Source organism: Gobio gobio (assembly GCF_949357685.1).
Source record: "Gobio gobio genome assembly, chromosome: 2".
Lineage (NCBI taxonomy): Eukaryota > Metazoa > Chordata > Actinopteri > Cypriniformes > Gobionidae > Gobio > Gobio gobio.
This window is the reverse complement of record NC_137098.1, coordinates 58,783,002-58,806,083: the sequence shown is the minus strand read 5'-3', so window position 1 is coordinate 58,806,083 and position 23,082 is coordinate 58,783,002. Positions and strand designations below refer to the sequence as shown.

At 37.1% G+C, this 23,082-nt stretch overlaps 1 protein-coding gene across 3 annotated transcripts in view; it reads right to left on the bottom strand.

Moving 5' to 3' along the window:
- The window catches only part of nav2a (neuron navigator 2a), a 118,114-nt gene that overhangs the window by 64,563 nt on the left and 30,469 nt on the right, over positions 1 to 23,082 (bottom strand). For 2 of the 3 annotated variants that reach the window (XM_079810922.1, XM_079810923.1), the window contains exons 3-6: positions 21,940 to 21,992; positions 6,956 to 7,028; positions 3,739 to 3,961; positions 3,128 to 3,181 (exon numbers count right to left, since the gene is read on the bottom strand). In XM_079810922.1, coding sequence (XP_079667048.1) covers positions 3,128 to 3,181; positions 3,739 to 3,961; positions 6,956 to 7,028; positions 21,940 to 21,992 — 403 coding nt within the window. The remainder of the gene's footprint in view (positions 1 to 3,127; positions 3,182 to 3,738; positions 3,962 to 6,955; positions 7,029 to 21,939; positions 21,993 to 23,082) is intronic. The other variant, XM_079810924.1, reaches the window with a different exon arrangement.

The following is a 23,082-nucleotide window of genomic DNA, read 5'->3' as shown; positions in this document are numbered from 1 at the left end:
GAATTTAATATCAAGCAGGCAATTCTGACTTTATAACACGTAATTCAGATTATTTTTCTTACAATTGCGAGTAGGGCTGCACAATATATCGAAATTATCGAAATATCGCAATTGTAGCCTACATATCGCAATATGCATATCGCAAGGGCACGCAATTTCTGAATGATTTTAATAGGCTACTTCAACATTGTGAAAAGTGTACATTTTAGGTCGATGCATATAGCAGGGAAAAGACTGGGCACACAACTGTTACTTATGTGACTTGTTTGACGTTAAAAAGAGTTATTAAATGCAACTTGCGAAAAACAACTCCTTGCACTCTCGTGCTGTCTGCCACACACACCGAAATGTGCGCACAAGCTGTTCTTTTTTCGTGTATTGTTACCCACTCGAACTGTCAAATACACACACAGTTATGTCAAAATGGCTGTCTTGATGAGTATTCATGTAAACACAGTCGGTTATGCTTTAAGTGAAAGATATCAGTTGGGGAAAGATGTAGATTTTACACACTTAAAGCAATATCGTATCACATATCGAATATCGCATTATTTAACAAGGATATCGCATATCGCATTTTTCTTCAATATCGCACAGCCCTAATTGCGAGTTTATATGATATCTCACACAATTATGAAAATAAAAGTCAGAGTTGTGAGATAAAAAGTCGCAATTACCTTTTTATTTTTTATTCTGTGGCAGAAACAAGCTTCCATAATAAAACACTCTAAAATGGTTTGGTGTGTACAATATGAATATACATATTCAAAGGATCTGCCCTATGCCTCAATAGCGAATCCCTCCAGCATAAACACTTAGTCCCCAAAATGATGCATTATAAATAAAACATTTACAGGGATCTAAACAAATCCTAAAGTACATATTAAACAAAAGATATGCCATATTTGTCATACTGACATAAAATACCCACCTCTATGATGGAGATTTGTGATTATAATGTGGCATTTTTCCATCAGTCCTAGCCTTAAAGATGATTGACAGGCAAATAGACTAATCTCACCTAACCATCAAGTCTTGGTAAATGTCATGCCAATGTCATGTAAAATACAGGAACATCTGTTGTGACCTATGCTAATCACACTGCTGTCAATTGTGTGGCCATGACATTTTCTCATGAGTATGTAAAATAGCAATGCTGTAGGCAGATTATCCTCTCTATTTATTTTCCTGCTCACCTAAAATACATCTCACATCTGTGGAAGGCTTAACTGCAATTACAACTATCCACCATTAGATGACAACATTGTGTCACATGTTGCCAAAAAATGAATGGTGGTATACTATAGCCTGGGTTTATATTCAAACTGGGGATTTTAAATTCGATGATTTTAGATAGTGTAATTTTCAAATGCATTACACATGCGAGTAAAATGCATTTACATCACTTGGTGACTGAGCGCATGAACACATTCATTCAAACCAAAATTACAACCTCAACCTTTCTGTCACACACCACACACACCACTATTAATAATTAATCTCATACTCAAGCAGGGCGTCACACTGAGAGGTTATTTTAAAGTTATCACGGCTCACCGAGCAGACATTTCCACAGGGACATGTTTTTGGGTAACATCACCTGACAGACCACATATTCTGTCTGGACGAATTTATTCAAGGAAAACTTCACCAGAATTGGTCATTATTTACTTCTTTCTTTTTGTATTTTAAATCAAACTAGTTTTATTCATCAATTTAATAGATGTCTCTATCTAAGATATATTGGCAATACTTTCTCTCTCTCTCTCTCTCTATGTGTATGAGTGCGTCTGTGTGTGTGCAGACCGACATTGTCTAATCTGTCCCGCCAGTTTCATAATGAACGAAAATATTGTACAACTTCTCATAATAACATAAAATGTCTGTAACATTGTCTTGCCCCATTGCTTTGCCAAAGTATCTGTGAAATGAACTAAAATCAACTTTGTGCCCTTATGAAACTGAGATTTAATCAAATAAGTATATAGTCTGTATCCGCTTCTTGTATCAAAGTGAAATGCACACTTTGCTTACGGGATACATGCTTTCCCCCTCTCAGAACGGCTCAGTTCACAGTGAATGAATAAAGTGAACTCCATGTGCAGTGAGTTTGACATGCATTTGGGAATGTAGCGGGGACCAGTTATGCATTATTTTTTTACATTAGCATAATTTCCAGCATTTTTGTGGGAAGATTACAGCATTCACTAGATTTGTAATGAGATGCGTTTGTAAATTGTAGAAATTAGAAATTAGGATAAAGTATTATAATTTCCCTACTGTACCATCAAGTAAAATGATATACTTAAGAGATAATCCTTTTCATTTATTTTACTATATATGGCTATTATAGGAATAATAATATACAAGTATTATTATTATTATTACATTTTAATTGTTTGGCTTCCTAAAAGAACAGTGTGAAAGTAATGTAGACTGAGACACAATATCACAACAAAAATTTTTGTCCCCTTTAAAATTTGAATTTACAAGTCAATGCAAAGACTTTTTTCTTTGTTCAAGTTGCAATTATTTTTGGCATGTCCTCAAACCCCCCTAAAGGATTTGTCTTTTTTTATTATGATTTATGCCAGGAATCATAGCAATGTTACATCTTTTCTTAAATTGTAATCACAGTTAAAATACTTTATAAAACATTGCTTTATAATGCCCATAAAAACTTTATAATACCCATTCAAGTGCACAAAAATGACCAACACATGCTTTAAATAGTGTAATTAACTAACAACGCATGATCAAATACCTGAAATATTGTTAGTCATGTGTTTTAATGCAGCATACTCTTTAGTTATAATGGTGTTTACATGTATGAGAAGATACAGCTCAATTATAACTGTAAAGTAAGGCATTATTGATGCAAGAATGGATATTTTATAATGAATTATATATACAGGCAAATAATAATTTGGATTATGTAATACTGGTCAATGCTTGAATACATTGTAGCCAGTTCTAATATTTGCGTGAGTTTAACAGAACAATCTTGTAGACACATGGGTAGAATTAGACCACAAGATAACATGCAGAGAGTGAGTGAGGAAGAGGAGGGTGATGACAAGCAGGTTGACAGAGGAGGAAATGGGGAGGATGGGAATGAAAGCGCTACCTAGAAGACTTTTTCTGACCAATGGAAAACTTGAGTTTACTCTGAGAGCCATCCCTAGATTGAAAGAAGAAGATACACAAGAGAAGAAAGAGAGATAAAGAGAGAGACAGACAGACAAACACAGACAGTGATGACTAACAACATCACAGAGCTAAGAGAATGAAAACACATTCAGACAGACTGCCATCAAACCACAAACAATCCATATAACATATGAACATCAGATAGAACGACAGATACTGTCATAATTATAGAACGCTAGAATGATAGATAGATAGATAGATAGATAGATAGATAGATAGATAGATAGATAGATAGATAGATAGATAGATAGATAGATAGATAGATAGATAGATAGATAGATAGATAGATAGATAGATAGATAGATAGATAGATAGATAGATAGATAGATAGATAGATAGATAGATAGATAGATAGATAGATAGATAGATAGATAGATAGATAGATAGATAGATAGATAGATAGATAGATAGATAGATAGATAGATAGATAGATAGATAGATAGATAGATAGATAGATAGATAGATAGATAGATAGATAGATAGATAGATAGATAGATAGATAGATAGATAGATAGATAGATATTTTACCTGGACTGCATCTCTGCCTGTGTTCTGTGTGTGTGAGAGGCTGATGTGTGTGTCCCATGCGAGGTGGAGATCAGCTGGGCCGGAGCGCTGCTCTGCTGGCTTAAGGGAGTGTGTGAATGTGTGTGTTGCGTGTGCATCTGTCTGATCGCCTGCTGCTGCTGCTTGTACCGAGACAGGCTAAAGAAAAGACCCAAGATGGCTTTCAGATTTCCATTCCGGATCTCTGTGAGGGAGAGACGTTCAACAAGAGATTGTGGTTCAGTATATCATTTTGCAGACACTTTTCTCTCAAACTAATTAGTAGGGCGCTAATTACAAGCACATTCCCCCATAAAGCATGGAAAGGTTGAGCATCTCGCTCTTTCTCATTGTAGAAACTGCACCAAAAAACTTCCAGTTATAAACCAGTATAGTGGGTGATAATAAAGCCCCCTGCTTTGATATTTTATTGTAGTTTCATTGATATGCAATTAACAATGGGTTAAATTAATTAGGGTTTAGCATTTATTTTTTTACCCTGGTTTATGAAGCACAGCTTTTCTGATGGCAAAGATGTTTGGAACGTGGTGCTTAAGAGTTGCAAACAGAAAATCATGAACTAAAGAACTCATGCATCATTAAATATTAATGTACTTTGTACAGTCAAATAAACTTTTTAAACCTCAGCGTCTGAGGGAATAAGGCCCTGTTTACACCTGGTGTTCCGTTTTGGTCGATTGCTTCACAAGTAGACGAGGGAGACACATTCCCGTTTCCACCTGGTGTTTTAATCCGTCTCTTTTGTCCACTTTCAAACACATCCGTCCTGATTTCTACAAGGGGAGGGACTATGGGCGGGTAAATGTATGGACTTTTTCAGATATTCAATCCAATGGACAAAATAAGCTTGTGCAATTTACATATGAACTGAATTGTTTCTGTTCTGACAGCCGCAAGATCACGGCGAACGCCTGGAGTAGATGTTAGAAATCAGGAATGGTGAGAGAACATTGTGCTTGGTACATTTTTCCTTTTCAAACCAAACTTGGGTCTTCAGCCGACAAAGTATAAAACCCGTCTGTCTAGCGCACTTCCCATAATGTTCACGCATTAGGTCAGTAGGTGAAGAGTATGGTCTTTTGTGGCTGTTCGAACACATTCACCACGTGAGAGTTTACACTACGAAAGCAATTCGGTAGAATGTGTTTTCGACTCCCTCTGGAAGTGGTTTAAAGTGGACAAGATCAAAACGTTTTAGAGCCCGTTTACACCTGTATTTAGCCCACTTGTGATCCGATTGACCAAAACGCATCTTAATACCAGGTGTAAAAAGTACCTAAGATAAAAATGACAAAGAGTGAAGGAAAACACATTAAGGGTGCTTTCACACTAGCACTTTTGGTGCGCACCCGGGTTCGAGTGACGTCAGAGTTTGCTTTGTTTGGATGATGTGAACGCTGTCTTCCGAACTCGGGTGCGCACCCGCGAACCGTACCCGAGTCCGCTTATAAACAGGGTTCCCACTCTTTCATGAACACCAGATTCAAGGACTTTCAAGGACTTTTTCAAGCACCATTTATTTTATTTCAAGCACCTATCAGATTCATAACCCAGCATATGTAGCATCACGAAAGACCTCTTAAAGTAGGCTACTTAAAGGAACAGGCCGAATTTTTGGGACTTTAGCTTATTCACCGTATCCCCCAGAGTTAGATAAGTCCATACATACCATTCTCATCTCCGTGTCTGGTTGTGTCTCAACTCTGTCTGATGCACCCACCGCTAGCCTAGCTTAGCACAAAGACTGGAGGTAAATGGCTCCAGCTAGCCTACTGCTCAATAAGTGACAAAATAACACCAACATTTTCCTATTTACATGTTGTGATGTGTGTAGTTACATCGTGTACTAAGACCGACGGAAAAATGAAAAGTTGTGATTTTCTAGACTGATATGGCTAGGAACTATACTCTCATTCCTGCGTAATAATCAAGGAACTTTGAGCCGTACCATGAGTGCAGCAGAGCAATGATATTACGCAGTGCCTGAAAATAGTCCCAAGCACTCTCTCTGTGTAAGCAGGTTGTCACGTTGGTTATGTTGACGGAAGTTAGCCTATTTTCAGGCGCTGTGTAATATCATTGCTCCGCTGCACCCTTCCTTGATTATTACGCAGGAATGAGAGTATAGTTCCTAGGCTAGCCATATCGGCCTAAAAAATCGCAACTTTTCATTTTCAGCAAGTATGTACTGCTCTCCATCGGTTCAAGTTTTTTTCCCCGCTACCCCTCGACCTCCCGAACATAAGCAACAAATAACACCATTCTAAACAAAATTTATATCAAATTTAATTCAAGCACTTTCAAGGACCTATATTTGTTTTCAAGTACTTTCCAGGCCTTGAATCCATGTGTCTGAAAATCAAGTACTTTCAAGAAGCATGGGAACCCTGTAAAAAGGTGGTCTGGGGTTCGTTCATGTGAACTCCGGTAAGGTTCGCTGCTGATGTGAACGCAATCATACTAAATCGTGGAATTGAACCGCTATTAATGACTTATGATTTGATAAAAATGTGTGTTTGTGTGTGTTTCACTCATTTTCCTGGCGAGCATGACTGGCATACTGCAAGCAGAGAGCTGTAGATCTCATTTCTGCTCGCCTTCAGCGTTCTTCAGAGCATTTGCAGTACATTCGCGGCAGATTGATGCAAGTGCTATTACGTACTTAATCTTTGGTAACAAAACCAACGGTTCAAAAACAAAAATATAAAAGTGAGGTGAGCAACACTATGCATTTTGCCTACTTTTCACTCGCCGTCATTACTAAGCAACGGGGTAAACAGCTGCTTCTTTGATGACGCAAACGCACCCCGGTTCGGACCCAAATAATAGAATATGAACACAGTCCAGCGGGGGCAGGGGGAGCAATCGAACTCAGGTTCGGTCCAGGCAATCGAACCAAGTGTGAAAGCACCCTCAGTGATAATGTGATAAATTGTGTGCTGTAATTGTCCAAGCAATGTTTTAAACCTCATACTGTAAATAAGAACATTAAAGCTTTTTTTAAAAAACTTTAAACTACCCAAATTACTAACCCCAGGTGAAGTATGAACATTGTCAAACTTGTAACAACATAACCCAGTTTAAAATAACCCAAGGCTAATCATTTAAAGTGTAAAAAAGCCCATATTTTGCAAAGCAATTGACGTTTACTTGATGCAGCTATAAATAGGCGTTTTACCTTCAGCTGATAGTCCCTGTATGTTCACACCTTTGGCTGCTAGGAAGCTCAGACAGGCATCAATGTTCTCAATCTAAAGAGATACAGAGAGAGAAATTAACAGAGTATTTTGATAAGCACTGTAGCGATCATTTCAAATGATAATGAAAGAACGACGCACATACAAACACAGCAAAAAACCGCCATCACCTAAAACAAACAGGCTGGTTAAGTTCAAAACAGATGCTGTGTCATTGCAGCCTAGATTCTGGTTGCTTCACATCTGCTCTGTGGCTGAATATGTGACTGGACGTTCACTCACTCTAGGAGGTTATCAGAGAGCATAGATTGGCTGCTCAGTCAAAGCAGTATGCAAAGCCTTTGCTCCCAATCGTAGAGGCCATCACATTTGCCATATGTTGCTAGGAGACACCATTGAGGCCAAGACGCTGACCCAGCCGTGTCCTAGTGTCACTCAGTTTGGCTGAGAGGACAGTGACATAATAGGCTATACTTAAAGCTCATGTGGACTCCACTAGGAATATGATATTTACCGTACTCTAGGGTCGATGTTATTCATAATTAGTAATCACATTACAAGTAACACAATCTATGTAATCAGATAACTTTTTTTAAGTAACTAGGAAAGTAACACATTACTGTTGCATTTGCAACAAAATATCTTTTTCAAATAAGTAATGCAACTTACTTATTTATTGACTGATAGCTGACAATGTTTTGCTACTGAATAATTTAGCGTTTTGAATGAATCGTTATATGAATGACTCATTAAGTGACTTGCCGCTACCCATTGATGGTTTAATTTCATGTTTTAAAGTATCATTGCATTTTTTCCCATAATTTCTTCATTTTAAATTAAAAAATATATTTAAAAAAAATTATATAACATTTTTGTATTGTAGATAGACAGTATTGTAGTAATTTTACAGCATAAATTATTTAATTTATTTGGTAACAGTCTCACTCTAAAAAAAAAAGTTGTTAAAAGTTCATTTTTATAAGTACAATCAACTTGGATGTTTAAGTCATTTAAACCTAAACTACATTAAACTGACTTACAAAAATGAGTTGAATCTTGTATAACTTATAAAAAAAGTTGAAAATTGCTTGACTTATTTTGAGTTAAAGCAATGTAAAAACTTCTGTTGTCATAACTTATTTATCATATTTTTTTTTTCAAATGTAAGAATTTGACATGAAAGATGATGCATACATTTATTAAGGTAAACAAATGGGCCTTTATAAAAGTAAATAAGTTAACATATTGGGGTAAATATCAAAAATGTGCAGATTTAAGTATGTAAAAACACGGATGAAAATATTGCTTCAGAATAAAGTATGTTTACAACACCAAGATAATTTGTCCCCCCGGACAAGTAACTTTTTTACTCTGACAAGTGAATGACCGATTTACAAGCACATGACAAGGCTTAATGTCGAGCCCTGTATATGTTCTATCTAACTTATGTCAGAGCTATATTTCTTATAAACTACCCATATTCACGAATACACCAGCCTCTACATAAAAATAAATCAATGTAAATTCATGCAGGGGCCCACATACACTATATTGCCAAAAGTTTCGGGACGCCTGCCTTTACATGCACATGAACTTTAATGACATCCCATTCTTAATCCGTAGGGTTTAATATGGAGTTGACCCACCCCAGCTATAACAGCTTCAACTCTTCTGGGAAGGCTTTCCTCAAGATTTAGGAGTGTGTTTATGGGAATTTTTGACCATTCTTCTAGAAGCGCATTTGTGAGGTCAGGCACTGATGTTGGACGAGAACTGTCTCGCAGTCTCCACTCCAATTCATCCCAAAGGTGTTCTATCGGGTTGAGGTCAGGACTCTGTGCAGGCCAGTCAAGTTTAGCTTTCCTATAGCTCAAAACAGTAGAGCATGGCGCTAGCAACGCCAAGGTCATGGGTTCGATTCCCAAGGAAAGCAAGAATTGACAAAAATGTAAAAAATGTGTACCTTGAATGCAATGTAAGTCGCTTTGGATAAAAGCGTCTGCCAAATGCATAAATGTAAAATGTAAATGTAAAATGTAAGTTTCTCCACACCAAACTCACTCATCCATGTCTTTATGGACCTTACTTTGTGCACTTGTGCGCAGTCATGTTAGAACAGGAAGGGGCCATTCCCAAACTGTTCCCACAAAGTTGGGAGCATGAAATTGTCCAAAATGTCTTGGTATGCTGAAGCATTGAAAGTTCCTTTCACTGGAACTAAGGGGCCAAGCCCAACCCCTGAAAAACAACCCCCACACCATAATCCTCCCTCCACCAAACATTACACTTGGCACAATGCAGTCAGGCAAGTACCGTTCTCCTGGCAAACGCCAAACCCAGACTCGTCCATCAGATTGCCAGACAGAGGAACGTGATTCGTAACTCCAGAGAACACGTCTCCACTGCTCTAGAGTCCAGTGGCGGCGTGCTTTACACCACTGCATCTGACGATTTGCATTGCACTTGGTGATCTAAGGCTTGGACGCGGCTGCTCGGCCATGGAAACCCATTCCATGAAGCTCTCTATGCACTGTCCTTGAGCTAATCTGACGGCCACACAAAGTCTGGAGGTCTGTAGCTATTGACTCTGCAGAAAGTTGACGACTTCTGCGAACTGTGCGCCTCAGCGAACGCTGACCCCGCTCTGTGAAATATGTGGCCTATCACTTCGTGGCTGAGTTGCTGTTGTTCCCAACTGCTTCCACTTTGTTATAATACCACCAACAGTTGACCGTGGAATATTTAGTAGTGAGGAAATTTCACGAATGGTCTTCATGCACAGGTGGCAACCTATCACGGTACCACGCTTGAATTCACTGAGCTCCTGAGAGCGAACCATTCTTTCACAAATATTTGTAGAAGCGTCTGCATGCCTAGATGCTTGATTTTATACACCTGTGGCCATGGAAGTGATTGGAACACCTGAACTCAATGATTTGGAGGGGTGTCCGAATACCGTTGGCAATATAGTGTAAAAAAGAAAATTGGACACTTAAACATTTATGAATATCATTGCATTCAATTACAAAAAAATATATTTAAATCATTACTTTTATAGAAAGACAGCACAAGCAAACGTTTACAGCAACATATTTAACAAAAAGTCGTTTTATTAGTGAGTTTCATATAGCCTACTGTTCATTAAAATGTGTTGCAACATTTTCTCTATTTGAAACATTGGTGGAACTTGTACATCATTAACATGATTAACTACACCAGCAGGTTTGAAGTCACTGAAAAAAAAAGAGGCTAAAACGAAAAGTTAGTTCTGAGAAAAGCTCTAACATCATTTGTTTGCAGAAACAGATTTTTTTATATATACAATGAAATTCATAAATTTTTAAGTGTAGCTCAAGTGTCCCAATATTTTTGCGGCCACCGTATAATTAATAGAGCATCACTTTGATTTAATGCCAATGTTCTGCATTAAAGAACTGGTCATCTGCCATGGGTTAGTCAGCACACGTGTTAGTTATGTCAGCTATAGCAACACATTACAGCCTCGCTGACTATATCCCAGTTGCTGGCAGCTAACAGTTGCTGGCCTGAAGGGTCAAGGGATATATAGAAATGTGAGGAAAGAATTTGCTCTAAATTCCTCTGAACCTTTGAAGGAACCACATCCCAGACATCCAGGACTAAAAATAACGTTTCTAAATAAAAATATCTCAGAGAGAGGGGTTGAAATGGAATCCATATTCTCATTCTTGCTGTGAATTGAATTACAAGGCATGCTATTCTATCAAGTCAATATGAATGCATTAAATAATGGGGTGTGGGGCAATTTAGCTCTAACATAACAACATTGTCTTCTGTGATTGTTAGTCTGCAGGTCATGCATGACAGTAAACGCCACTCTGAATGACACTCTCATAATAGCTGCATTAAAAACTCACCGGGTCAATAGAAATCAGAACCTACTGGAATAAAAGCAAACAACTGATCATAAAGCCATAAAAAGCACTTAACCAAAAACAAACATGCTAGTATTTCACTAGTGAAAAACATTAGTGGTCAACCTGTTTGTTCAAAGATTGATGTCGATATCTAGACTGGCTGAAAAAATGATTATATTTTTATATAAAAATTGTATAAATGTATAAAATGAAATTAATAAAATACAAATAGGATTTAAAATTACATTTCATTTAAATAGAATTGTCTTTTGATTTGTAATCAATGAAAACAGCACTTCGTTTTGCAAAATATTCACACAAAATAAATATTACTCAAGTTGTTTGTTTATTATGCACTAATAACAATGCTCCTAATGCGTAATGTATGGGAGAATTAATGCGGATGTTAACATGTTACTAACCAAATCTTACAATACTCTAATAAGAAAAAATCTGCATAGTAGGATATTGGAAAATGAGAAAATGAAGTAAAACCCTGTAAATTAGCCAAGCATTCGATCAATGCTGATAATCTCAAAATGGCCAAATATCATTCAATACATATAATTCTATCACTTAAAAAAACAGCAATGATGATAAAAATGCACTTTTGATATTGAAAGTATGCTAAAAACTTCCCAAACATGATGTACGTTTCCATAATACTGAAACAATTAAAACACAAAGAATCTGTGCTCTTAAAAAACATTTGTTTTCCATTTACAGAACATTCGCGGCTGTATGACTTTCATAGTTTGTATAGTACATATCAGGAATAACAATATAAAAGCATTTTGAGTTCTATCTTACTCCCCGTTTCATAAGTATCCTATGTCAATAATCAATCCAGGAAGTCCTTAAAGCAATACGACACCATACCTGAAAACAGAGTGTTTTATTTGCTTCTCAGCTCGCTGCATGTTACCTGTGAGAGACTGTAGGAGTGTATCTGCTCCTCAACGGCTCTATAGTGTCTAACACAACAGGGCAGAGACTGCCTGCTAAACAAACACCTTCACACACACACACAGAGAGAGAACTATTGTCTGCCTCAAACACATAAACATGCTTAAACGCACACATGTGAACATATACCGGATACATTCCTTCTATATGAGACTCCCTCCACACAAAGTCTCTCTCATTATCTGTCTCCAGCTCTCCCTCTGGTTGTTTTTTCCCCCTCTCTGTCATTATATTTTTCATCACCACTGGTTTTCTAATAAACTCCTCCTTGTGTGTAAGTGTGTTTATGCGACCGTGAGTTAGAGCTGAGGAGAGAGAGAGAATGTGTGCATTTAAAGGTGATGACTGACAGGGGAACTGGTCATGTGATGTGCTTTATATCATTTTTAAAGATCATGCTTTTTAGAGTTTGTTTACTCAACAAGTTTTTAACTGCTTCATCTTTCCAAAAAAATAAAATGCTTTGAAAAGCCTGCATTACAATGGTAGAGATTTGCACTGTTCAAAATTTGAAAATTGTATAAAAATGATTTTGTTTGATAAACTTTAGCCTCTCAGATCCAATGTTGGATCATCATTTACAAAGATATCTTTAGTTGTATATAAACTGGAATAAAATCCTCGTTCCTCCTCATTACTTCACAAAATGTGTGTTGTTGGTGTGTAAATGTGCTGGTCATGTGTTTGTCTAACGTCAGAATGTTGAGATAATACAGATGGACACATTTTTCAGTTCTGAAAGTTACTTTATGTTTTCATACAATGACCTATTGTATTGCGAAAACATCAAAGAAAAAATTAAAACCCATCCTTTAGAGTCAATATGACCCAGAAACACACTTTGAGTTTTATGCACTCAAGTAAAAAAAAGAAAAGAAAAGAAAAAGAAAATGTCACCCTATTTTTAAATGATTACATCTCAGCTTGTAGTAAAAACATAATAATATAATTAAAAAGCTGTGGCCTTTTTAACCTCAAAATATGTTTTCTAGGTCAAAGCAACTGATGGAGGAGGTACTGTAACACAAAAAGCAACATTAAAATGTGTTCTGTGCAGAAATACTTTCGGTGTAAAATAATGTTCATGTTTTTGAAAGTCTCTTATGCTTACCAAGGTTGCAAAAATACAGTAAAAACAGAAATGTTATGGATATTTAACGCAATTTTAAAATAATAATAATAAAAAAAATGATTCCTGTGATGGCAAAGCTGACTTATTTATATGCTTAAAATAAAAAATATAAGGAATAGTTGATCTGTTCCTATAATTGATAGATCAAATAGATCGACCAGTGCAGCGCTGTAAAATGCAACGGCTGTTTTCAAACCTATTCGTTTGATTAACGTGTTGTGCATAGCCTATGATGTCATTTTCTTAGCGTGTGAGAGTTCATTAACATGAGGTGACAATGGCAGATGTACAAAGTTCAGTATCATGCTTTTTTAAGAAATCACGGAAAGATTGAGCGATAACGAGAAAAATAGCCTACTTCACCGTTCCACGAGGAGACAGCGAATGAAGCTGCACCTGAGACTTCCCATTTCCAGGACATGCATATTTCATCACTGGACTGTAGTGAGACTTCCACGACACAAAGCGGCACAATGCCAAATGATTTTATCTCATTATAACAGCGGAAACAACTTTAAATACTCCATCATTTATGGTTATACAGATAAGAGTAAGACGTCATTTGAAACTGACACTCACAATAAAAACAAAACATTGTGCTTTTGTATAATAAAGAAAACAAACAGGATGGCGCTTTCTGTCGTCCCGGTTTCCTTTCCATGAAGTTTGTGGAGCGCGCCACAAAAAGTAATTGAAACTCAGCATATGTGACGTTTTGGGACGAATACATGTACCGTTACACCCCTAATGACATGCATACAGTGGTGGCCAAAATTATTAGATCTGAAAATATTGACCTTTTTTTGCCTCCAAAACATGATTTAATTTCATAATGTTCATGAAACATGCAGATGGTTGCTCTGACCATCAAATATCAGATGAAGTGAGTCATACTGTTTTTATCCACTTTTAACGTTAATATTTGGTATGTCCACCTTTAGCAGCAATTACAGCAGCACATCTCTCTGGCATAATGTCAATTTATTTCCTCTGAAAATTAACTTTAATATCCCACGCCTTCTGCAACTGAAGCCAAAGGCTTTCCTTTGAATGTATAATAGATCGGTCCACTTTATTCTCCAACTAAGCCGCAAATGTGCTCGATGACGTTGAGGTCCGGACTTTGAGGTGGTCAGTCTATCATTTTCAATATTCCAGCAGATTCCTTCCGTCGCAGGTAGTGTATAGCCGGTACTCGGTACTACTGGTACTACAGAAATGCTGGTAACGACACATTTTCAAAATGTAAAAATCCTTTCGGTAGAGTAAAACCGCAGCAACCGCTAATTGCTGAGATGATACTAAACCTCAACATTCAGATGGTTAAATATGTAAACACATTAAGCTGATCAATTTGGACTCATATAGGGGTGTGCTTCAGTGTGTGTGTGAAATGAAACTGTGTGTCTGCGCCATTCATTTTCAAATTTCAGTACCGACTTTCGGTACTAATCCATATATATACATTTATTTATTTAAGCATCTTGGAGATGTTGCCAGAGTTCTTCTGGATTTAGTCTGAAATGTAAATGTATATTTCCTACTGACACACTACAGCACACGATATAAATAGATTGCATAAAAAATAATGTTTTGTTTTTTTTCAACAGTAGTTCACACTCACAATTACTCACCACCAACCATGAATTTTGTCCAACTTTACTCATCACTACAGCAAAGAAGAAGAGGAGGAAAACAAAAGCAGTAATGGACGCCTCCTCAAAAGAATGTGGCCTAAGTTTTGAATCCGTCCACATCCTGAGCACAAATCACACACAAACAACCTCCTGTGATGACTGACAGACAACCAAATTGGATTAGCGTGCCAGTCATTCCCCTTATAATTTATTCCCCTTAACTAACAAAACAAAAGTAAAGAGTGCTCAGAAAGTGGTCATGCTATATACTGTATATTCACGCTCTCCTCCCCCATAGTTTTCTGTCCGTAAAAAGTTATTTTGGTCATTTCTGCCACTTCAAAGTGCTATGCTCTGCTTTGCTAACATCCACCAGACATGTGACCAGAGAATGACTCAGCTGAAGCAACCTTCTTTGTGTCAATATGCACCACTAGGTGAGTTACAACACTGAGATTTCCAGTGTGTTTTAGCAGCCCTGTGTCAACAGCCCTCTACATAAATGCAACGTATCTTGCGAGCAGTTTGCTTTGCTTTGTCTGCGCTGCTGGGGGGTTTAAAGGGGAGGAGGAGATGGTCTAAAAGGGATCAGACGGAACAAGCAGGTGTAAAAACAGTCCCAAAGGTGAATGAGAGAATCTGATGCTATAGCCCAGACTGATAAAACAGCTATCAAATGAACACAAAATACCCCCAAGTAACAGATTTATTGTTTAAATAGAAACTAACACCACATTTATTTAGAAAAGGTTTTAAGCAGTTGATAATACAGCTATAAGGGCTTTACATAGCTCACATAAATCATAGTTTATAAATACAATTAACTAAGAATGGTTATTTCTTACATACACGGCATGCAGAATTATTAGGCACATGGATTTTCAGATAATATTTCCAGACACATTTGACCAATTCCAAACCACATTAATCTTAATGACTACTATTAATTTAGTATTTAATCATTTATAAGTGAGATATGGAGGCTAGAAATGTAAAATACCTTATATTCAGGTGTGCAGAATTATTAGGCAGGTTTTCTTTTACAGATAAAATGAGCCAAAAAGAGATTTAACTCAGAATGAAAAGTAAAAAATTATTACATGCCCAGTTGTTTGCTGAATAACTGCACTTGTGTGAGCTACTGAAATGAGCCTTGCTGTGAAACAGCCAATCAGAGCAGAGCTCAACTTTATTATTCATGACCCTTCCAAATAAGGTAATAACAGCCCATTTCATTCTAGGGACAAATCCTAGTGTTATAAATAGACATGTAAAACCATATCTGTAGTATTTTTGCCCTTACCTGAGCCACATACTGACTATTTAGATATCAGAGAACAATTAAAAAAATGTATCAATACATTCTATGGCTCCTTTAACTAAAACCAGTACAACACCTCACTGGTCGGTTGTCATGATATTTCACTATACAAGGTTATTTGGTACAGCCAAACCTATACACAGACACACACACACACTATATTGTTAAAGTCCCAGTGAACCGGAAGATGCAACTGATTTTATTTCTGTGCTGTGACGTATTTCCAAGTGAAATGGAATATTGAATAGAGGGCAGGGTTTTACTTCAGCGCTCCTCCCTCCATCTTTCGCTCCTAGCAGACTAACGGTTGGAGGGGAGTGGTTAAGGATATTCAAACCCAAGTCGTTAAACTGACGTCATCTGAGAAGGAACGCCATTCCAGACAGGAAGTTACTTTTCAGATTTTGATTAAAGATTAACACGACAAACAATTTTTCTCTGTGTATTAACTTACACAGATTAATTGTTCACCCTAAAACCAGTAATGTTTGCTACAGAGTAAATAAGGTCGATTTTGATTTCATGAGGACTTTAAGACCCAAAAACAAGCATTGGTTGAACTTAGAACAATTGTGAATTACTTAATGCAAACTATCATTTACAGTAAAAAACAAACAAACAAAAACCCCTTCGGATCAAAACTTTGGGGTAACAAAGATTTCTTTTCTTTCTTTTTTTATTATTACTTTTATTCAGCAATGCATTAAACTGATGAAAAAGTGAGAGTAAAGACTTCTATTTCAAAATAAAAACTTTCCATTCATCAAAGAATCTTGGGAGGAAAAAAGTATCATGGTTTCCTCAAGAATATTAAGCAGCACAACAGTTTTCAACATTGATAATTATAAGAAATGCTTCTTAAAGGGTTAGTTCACCCAAAAATGAAAATAATGCCATTTATTACTCACCCTCATGCCGTTCCACACCCGTAAGACCTCCGTTCATCTTCAGAACACAAACTAAGATATTTGTGTTGAAATCCGAAGGCTCAGTGAGGCCTGCATAGCCAGCAATGACATTTTTGTGTGCGCCAAAAAAAATGACATAACGACTTATATAGTGATAACTGATTTTAAAACACTGCTTCATGAAGATTCGTACCGTTATTAACCAGCGTGTTAATATTTAGTAAACTAAATTAAAAAAAATATTTAGTAAACCAAAAATATTCTCGTCACTTTATAATATTAATATTGAACCACTGTACTTACATGAACTGATTTAAATATTTTTTTAGTTCATTAATGGATCTTGAGAGAGGAAATGTCATTGCTGGCTATGCAGGTCTCACTGAGCCTTCGGATTTCAACACAAATATCTTAATTTGTGTTCCGAAGATGAACGGAGGTCTTACGGGTGTGGAACGGCATGAGGGTGAATAATACATGACATTATGTTCATTTTTGGGTGAACTAACCCTTTAAGCACCAAATCAGCATATTAGAATGATTTATGAAGGATCATGTGACACTGAAGACTGGAGTAATGTTCAAATTCAGCTTTGCCATCACAGTAATATTTATCAAGGAAAAAGTTATTTCAAATTGCAATAATATTTCACAATATTCCTGTTTTACTGTATCTTGGATAAAAAATGCAGACTTGGTGAGCATAAGAGACTTCTTTCAAAAACATAAAATCATTACTGTTCAAAAGTTTATTTAATTTGCTTCATTTTACTGGTCTCACCAGTAAAGAAAAAAGAAAGAATCATATCATATCGTCTATCTTACACCAAACTGGAATGAATTGCTCCGCCTCTGAACTTTCTTTTTTGGTTGACATCACCAAGCCCTCTTAAGGCCCTACTATGCAACACCCATTCCTGATGCAGTATGGAAGTAAAATGGGTTGCGTACCGCATTTCACGCTGAACTGTTCCGTAAAAGTTAACATATGCTTAGCTGCATAAAATATTACGTTGCTCCAAAGCAATTGTGACAAATGCATTCAAATTCCCTAGTTTACAATACGAGCCCAAATACCTCCATTGATCATCTTAATGTGTTTACATATTTTACCATCTGAATGCTGAGGTTAAGTATAATGTCAGCAATTAGCAGTTGCAGCGATATTACTCTACCGAATGCATCTTTATGCTAATCAACACGAGTGCTTGTATGTCCAGTGTAAGCTGTAGCTAGAGGCCCATTCACTGAGCGATTGTGCAATTCCCGCTCTTTATAAAAAACACACAATGATTATATTTGCATAATGGCTTTGCTTGCACCTGCTTCCAGCAGTGTTTTGCTTCCTAGCTAAAGGCACACACGCACATAAACAAATACACACGCTGGAATTTAAACAGCTTCAGAGTGACTCACATACAGGAAAACTGCATAGAGATGCAGAATGCCTGCTGAGACGTACAAAAAGACGTGCATATATGCACATGCTAATACAGTTACCACCGGCTGAGATATAGAAGACGACGAATTTCAAAAGACCAGAGTATTCCCGCAGCTACGGAACGAGAGAAAACTGTGAGCAAAGAAAAGGAAAAGAGAAAGAAAAAGGGGACACAAAGGCTGTGTGTGTGTCTAAAAGTAGTAAATTACGGTGCAATTTGCTGCTAAGGGGACGGAGCTAATTGATGGAGCCAGAGAAAGAGGAAGTCAGTGAGAGATAGCAATGAGAGAGACGGGTAAAAGAGATCAGCTCCTGTGGTTTGACAATCAGTCCCCTGCCATTTAAACCTCCTTATCTACTTCTCACATCTGAAAAGACCAGCACAGTCATGCTGTTTACTAGCAAACTTTCTATGTAAAGCTAAGCTGGTCAACCATTAGGGCTGGGAAACGAGAACTAGTTAACTTGAACATTTTTATTTTATAAAGAAAAATCTTGATTTATCTTGAATCTTGAATCTATTTTTCTGACTATTCAATCGCAGTTACAATAGCTACGGTTCCATCCAAAGTTGTGAATTTAACTTATACGCAAAACTGGAAGTTTCCACCCCATGTGGTCAAGAGAACAAAATCGTCACTTCCTGGGAAATTGGCGCAAAATGTATATGTAATAAAAATGGAAGTCGCTGCAATCGTTGAAGCCACTGTGGCTCTTTTTTTCTACATCATAAATGACTTGCGTTTCAGAGCGCACAGATGAAACGCAATAAACGCTGTCATGTTATCTTGCATTCAGAAGATGCTTCTGGGAGGGAATTAATCTAAATCATTCTGATGACAGATTTTGGGATGCTGTGCAATAAAACTGATCTGCTGGTTAGTCCGGGTATCCAATCAATCACATCCTCTTTTGAGGAAAAGTCACATACGGTTTTTGGTGACGTCCAGGGATTTATTTAGTGAATGTATTTCCTTCATAATTTATGCGCATGTCTTCCTATCGGATAAAATAATTATGGTAACACTTTACAATAAGGTTGTATTAGCTAACATTAGTTCATGTTAGTTCACAGTGCATTAACTAATGTTAGCAAGATTTTAATAATGCATAAATAAATGTTGAAATTAACACTAACAAAGATAAATAAATGCTTTATAAGTGCAGTTCATTACTAGTTCATGTTAACTAATGTAGGTAACTAATGTTAACTAATGAACCTTATTGTAAAGTGTTACCAAAATTATCTGATTCAACTGAGGTTTTTTTTCTTTAGAATTTATGCGCCTCTTGGCATTTCTCTTGGCATTTAATGCAATATACCAAAATTTGCATAAAAATAGGTGGATGGAAACACAGCTACTGTATTGAAAAACATACAGCGACCAGTGTGGACTGATTGCTAAAAGACTGACTCTTAGGAGTCAATTTTAGTGAATCAAAAACATACAGTGCAACAAGTGAAGCCCAAATCCTGAATGAATGACTCTTATGAGTCGGTTCTATTTTTGTTAATGAAAACTGAGTGGTTACTGAATTCGTTTCTGAACCGCAACTCTGCAAGCCATTACTTTTTCATGTAGTTAAAGAGACATTATGCTATTGTTGTAATCAGTGGTATCAGCATTATTTACTATGGTCAATTATGGAATTGCACTTATGCCAAGACTCCAAAGAGTCTGTGTAAACACTCACTTTGAAAAAAAGAAGGAAAAAAAAGTATGATGCCACACTACCGTTCAAAAATTCGGAGGTCGGTAAGATTTCGTTTGAAAGCAAGGATGCATTCAATTAATCAAAATCGACAGTGAAGACAATTGTAATGTTACAAAATATGTATATAGAATGGATGCACATAGACCTTGTTAGACGCTTTATCTTTACTCTTTGTAATGATCACGATTTATTTTTGCTTGGTGCAGTCCCGAAAAGTTGCCATATGGCGTTCAGCCCCTCTAGTAAGTCAAAAAACCCTGATCTGAAGTTTTATACTGCCAAATAAACAGACGGAGCCATTCGTCAATTCCGAAAGCCTGTGCAATACATCCATTACAATTAAACATTTGCACTACATGATGCTGGTATTATTGTAAAGATTAAAAAAAGTGATTTCATTAATTGCAATGGCAAAACTTTGTAGAACAAAACGCCACTAAAGTCATACTTGTCACGTACGGGACTTGTTAAAGTAGTTTTTCACGATGAGCGATCACATAGCCACATAATGCGTGAGGTTATTAATGTACAAAACATTCAAAAGTCTTCTTTATATCGGGATGGGAAGGGCTGGGCTCATATTTGTGCTTCAAGCTGAACACTTTCTCGTCAAAATGCATGCTGCTCCCACAAATATTACATGCTATAATAGCTAGGCTACTTCATAAATCAGTCTTTTGATGAAGACGGTTGCTATAAAAAAGTGAATAAAAAAACTTTGCTATTGTCAGTAGGCTAATTCTAATAATATTGTGACACTGACAACATATTGTCAACTCCAAATATACATTTCATAGCACAAGACACGTTTTATGATCATTTTAAAACGTTCAATGTATGTAATACATACTTTTAATCCATTGAATTCAGGAACACTGAATGAATGTCTTTATGGAAAGACTGGGTGATTTATGAAGTAGGCATGTCATACCTATATGGGGGTCGGGGGAGCAGCATGCATTTTGATGAGAAAATGACACCTCTGGCCATTGATTCCGTTGGGTCGTTTATAAGTCACAGATACTGTACAGACAATCTGACCCAATACGGCTCAGTTTCTCTATATATCTTGCTCTGTCGAGCGGCAAAAGTGATTCTACACAGGCTATACTGGGTTAGCCCCATCCATTTACATTGTGGGGGAATGGACTGTTTTCCCCCACGTCAGGCCCCCAGCTTTGACAAGACGCCGACCAAGTCAATAAGGAGCATGAATTGTTAATAAGAATCGGAACCATGATTCTTATCAATCTCATGATTCCCATCCTTATCAACGAGAGCAGCATTGTCTTTCTAGTGAAGCTAGTTGGCAAAAGATCGTAGCACACCAGCCTCCAAACCCAACATCTGCTGGTTTCATCACTGTCAAAACAAGAGCAATGCCTCAACGGACCACTATTACTATCAAAACCTCTAGAAATAACAAAACTCACGTATGGATCAATATACCATGAAAAAGCTCTTTGAAAATGATTCCTTTGTTGCACCCAATCAGGCTTGACAGCGGCCTTTGTAATGGAGACATGTCAAACGCAACCGCTGCTTCTCTGTTCATGTGTGATACTACCGTCACTGATCCTCAGACTTCTAGAGTTTGTTTTGCTTAGCTATGGCTTGGCTAAAATAGCTCTTTATGTCTATAATCTGGCTTGTGCTTCCTCCGAACCTATACATTTGCTGATGGTTTTGAGAGTTTTTTAAGTTTCTGCCAAACTACCCCCAGATGTTTATAAAGAAAGACCGCAAGGGAAGCAAAAATAACAGTATTAAAGTGCAAGTCCATACTGTAAGCCAAGCATGCTGTGAGAAAGTGTTTCTGAACGTCCAATGTATAAGTGTTTCCCCGGACTGATATAGCATTGCCTTTTAATGCGCATATACTCCAATTGGCAAAATCACACCATCACTAAAAAAAACACAACCAGAAGACAATAAAACAAGTACTTACCATCTGAGAACGACTCTTGGGGCATCCATTAATGTCCTCAATCTTCTCATTTGCTGCGGTATCCGGAAAAAGAGAGAAATACGGACAAATTAATTTACGAAAGAAAACAAGTGGGCAGATTTCCTTAGTTGTAAGCCTGAAGCGCAGTATGTCCTTTCTGAGTCTGTGCCGGACGGATTTTTGACCCCTAATGTGGAAACTAGATCCAGCTTGAGCAACTGTGTGGTAAGGCCTGCTGGGATGCGACTGCTTTGGGGCTTTCCTGAGGGTGACTGCTCTCCACCCTGCATCCCGGCGGGCCCAGCCCCACCCCCCTCAGCCCATGGCAGCTGAAACGGGGCCGTTCGCTCACAGCTGACAACTGCACACACGCCTACAATGACAGCTACATGCCTGCAGGAATCACTTTACCTCCTGCGCTGTGGGAAAAATGTGTCGGGAATGTGTAAGATGTCAGGTGAGTAAGCATGGAAGACAGAGACATCTGAGACGGTCTGTCTCAGTGCAGGGACTCTGGGACTACAGGAGAACCATCTGGGTGGCCATCTTTGACACAATTTGGTATTTAATCATTATTTTATAACGTTGTTAAATTAGTATTTTGTATCAAATGCTTAAACCACATTTAAGAATGCATTGATTTCACGACGTTAGATATCAAAAATAGATTTAAAAAAATCAAGGTGGCAAATTCTAAACCTCAGAATTCATTTCTATATCATTCATTTTTTTTTTTAAATATATTTTACATATACCATGATATTTTTTTAAGTAACATGCAAGTACCATGGTATTTTCCAACTTGACAATATCACAATTTGAAATACAAATAAAATACTGTATATAACATAAAATAATTTGGATGGCCATGTTTTCTAAAAAAAAAAAAAAAAAACTTATTTAATCACTATTTTATCAGTAGGTCAGCATCAGAGGTCTAAACTTTACACTGGTCCTCAAAATACTTAAAGGGATAGTTCACCCAAAAATGAAAAAATAGCCTATGATTTACTCTCCCTCAAGCCAGGTGTATATGACATTCTTCTTTCAGACAATCAGAGTTATATTAAAAAAGTCCTGGCTCTTCCAAGCTTTATACTGGCATTAACTTGTTGGTTAGTTTTTCCATAAAAGTGCATCTAT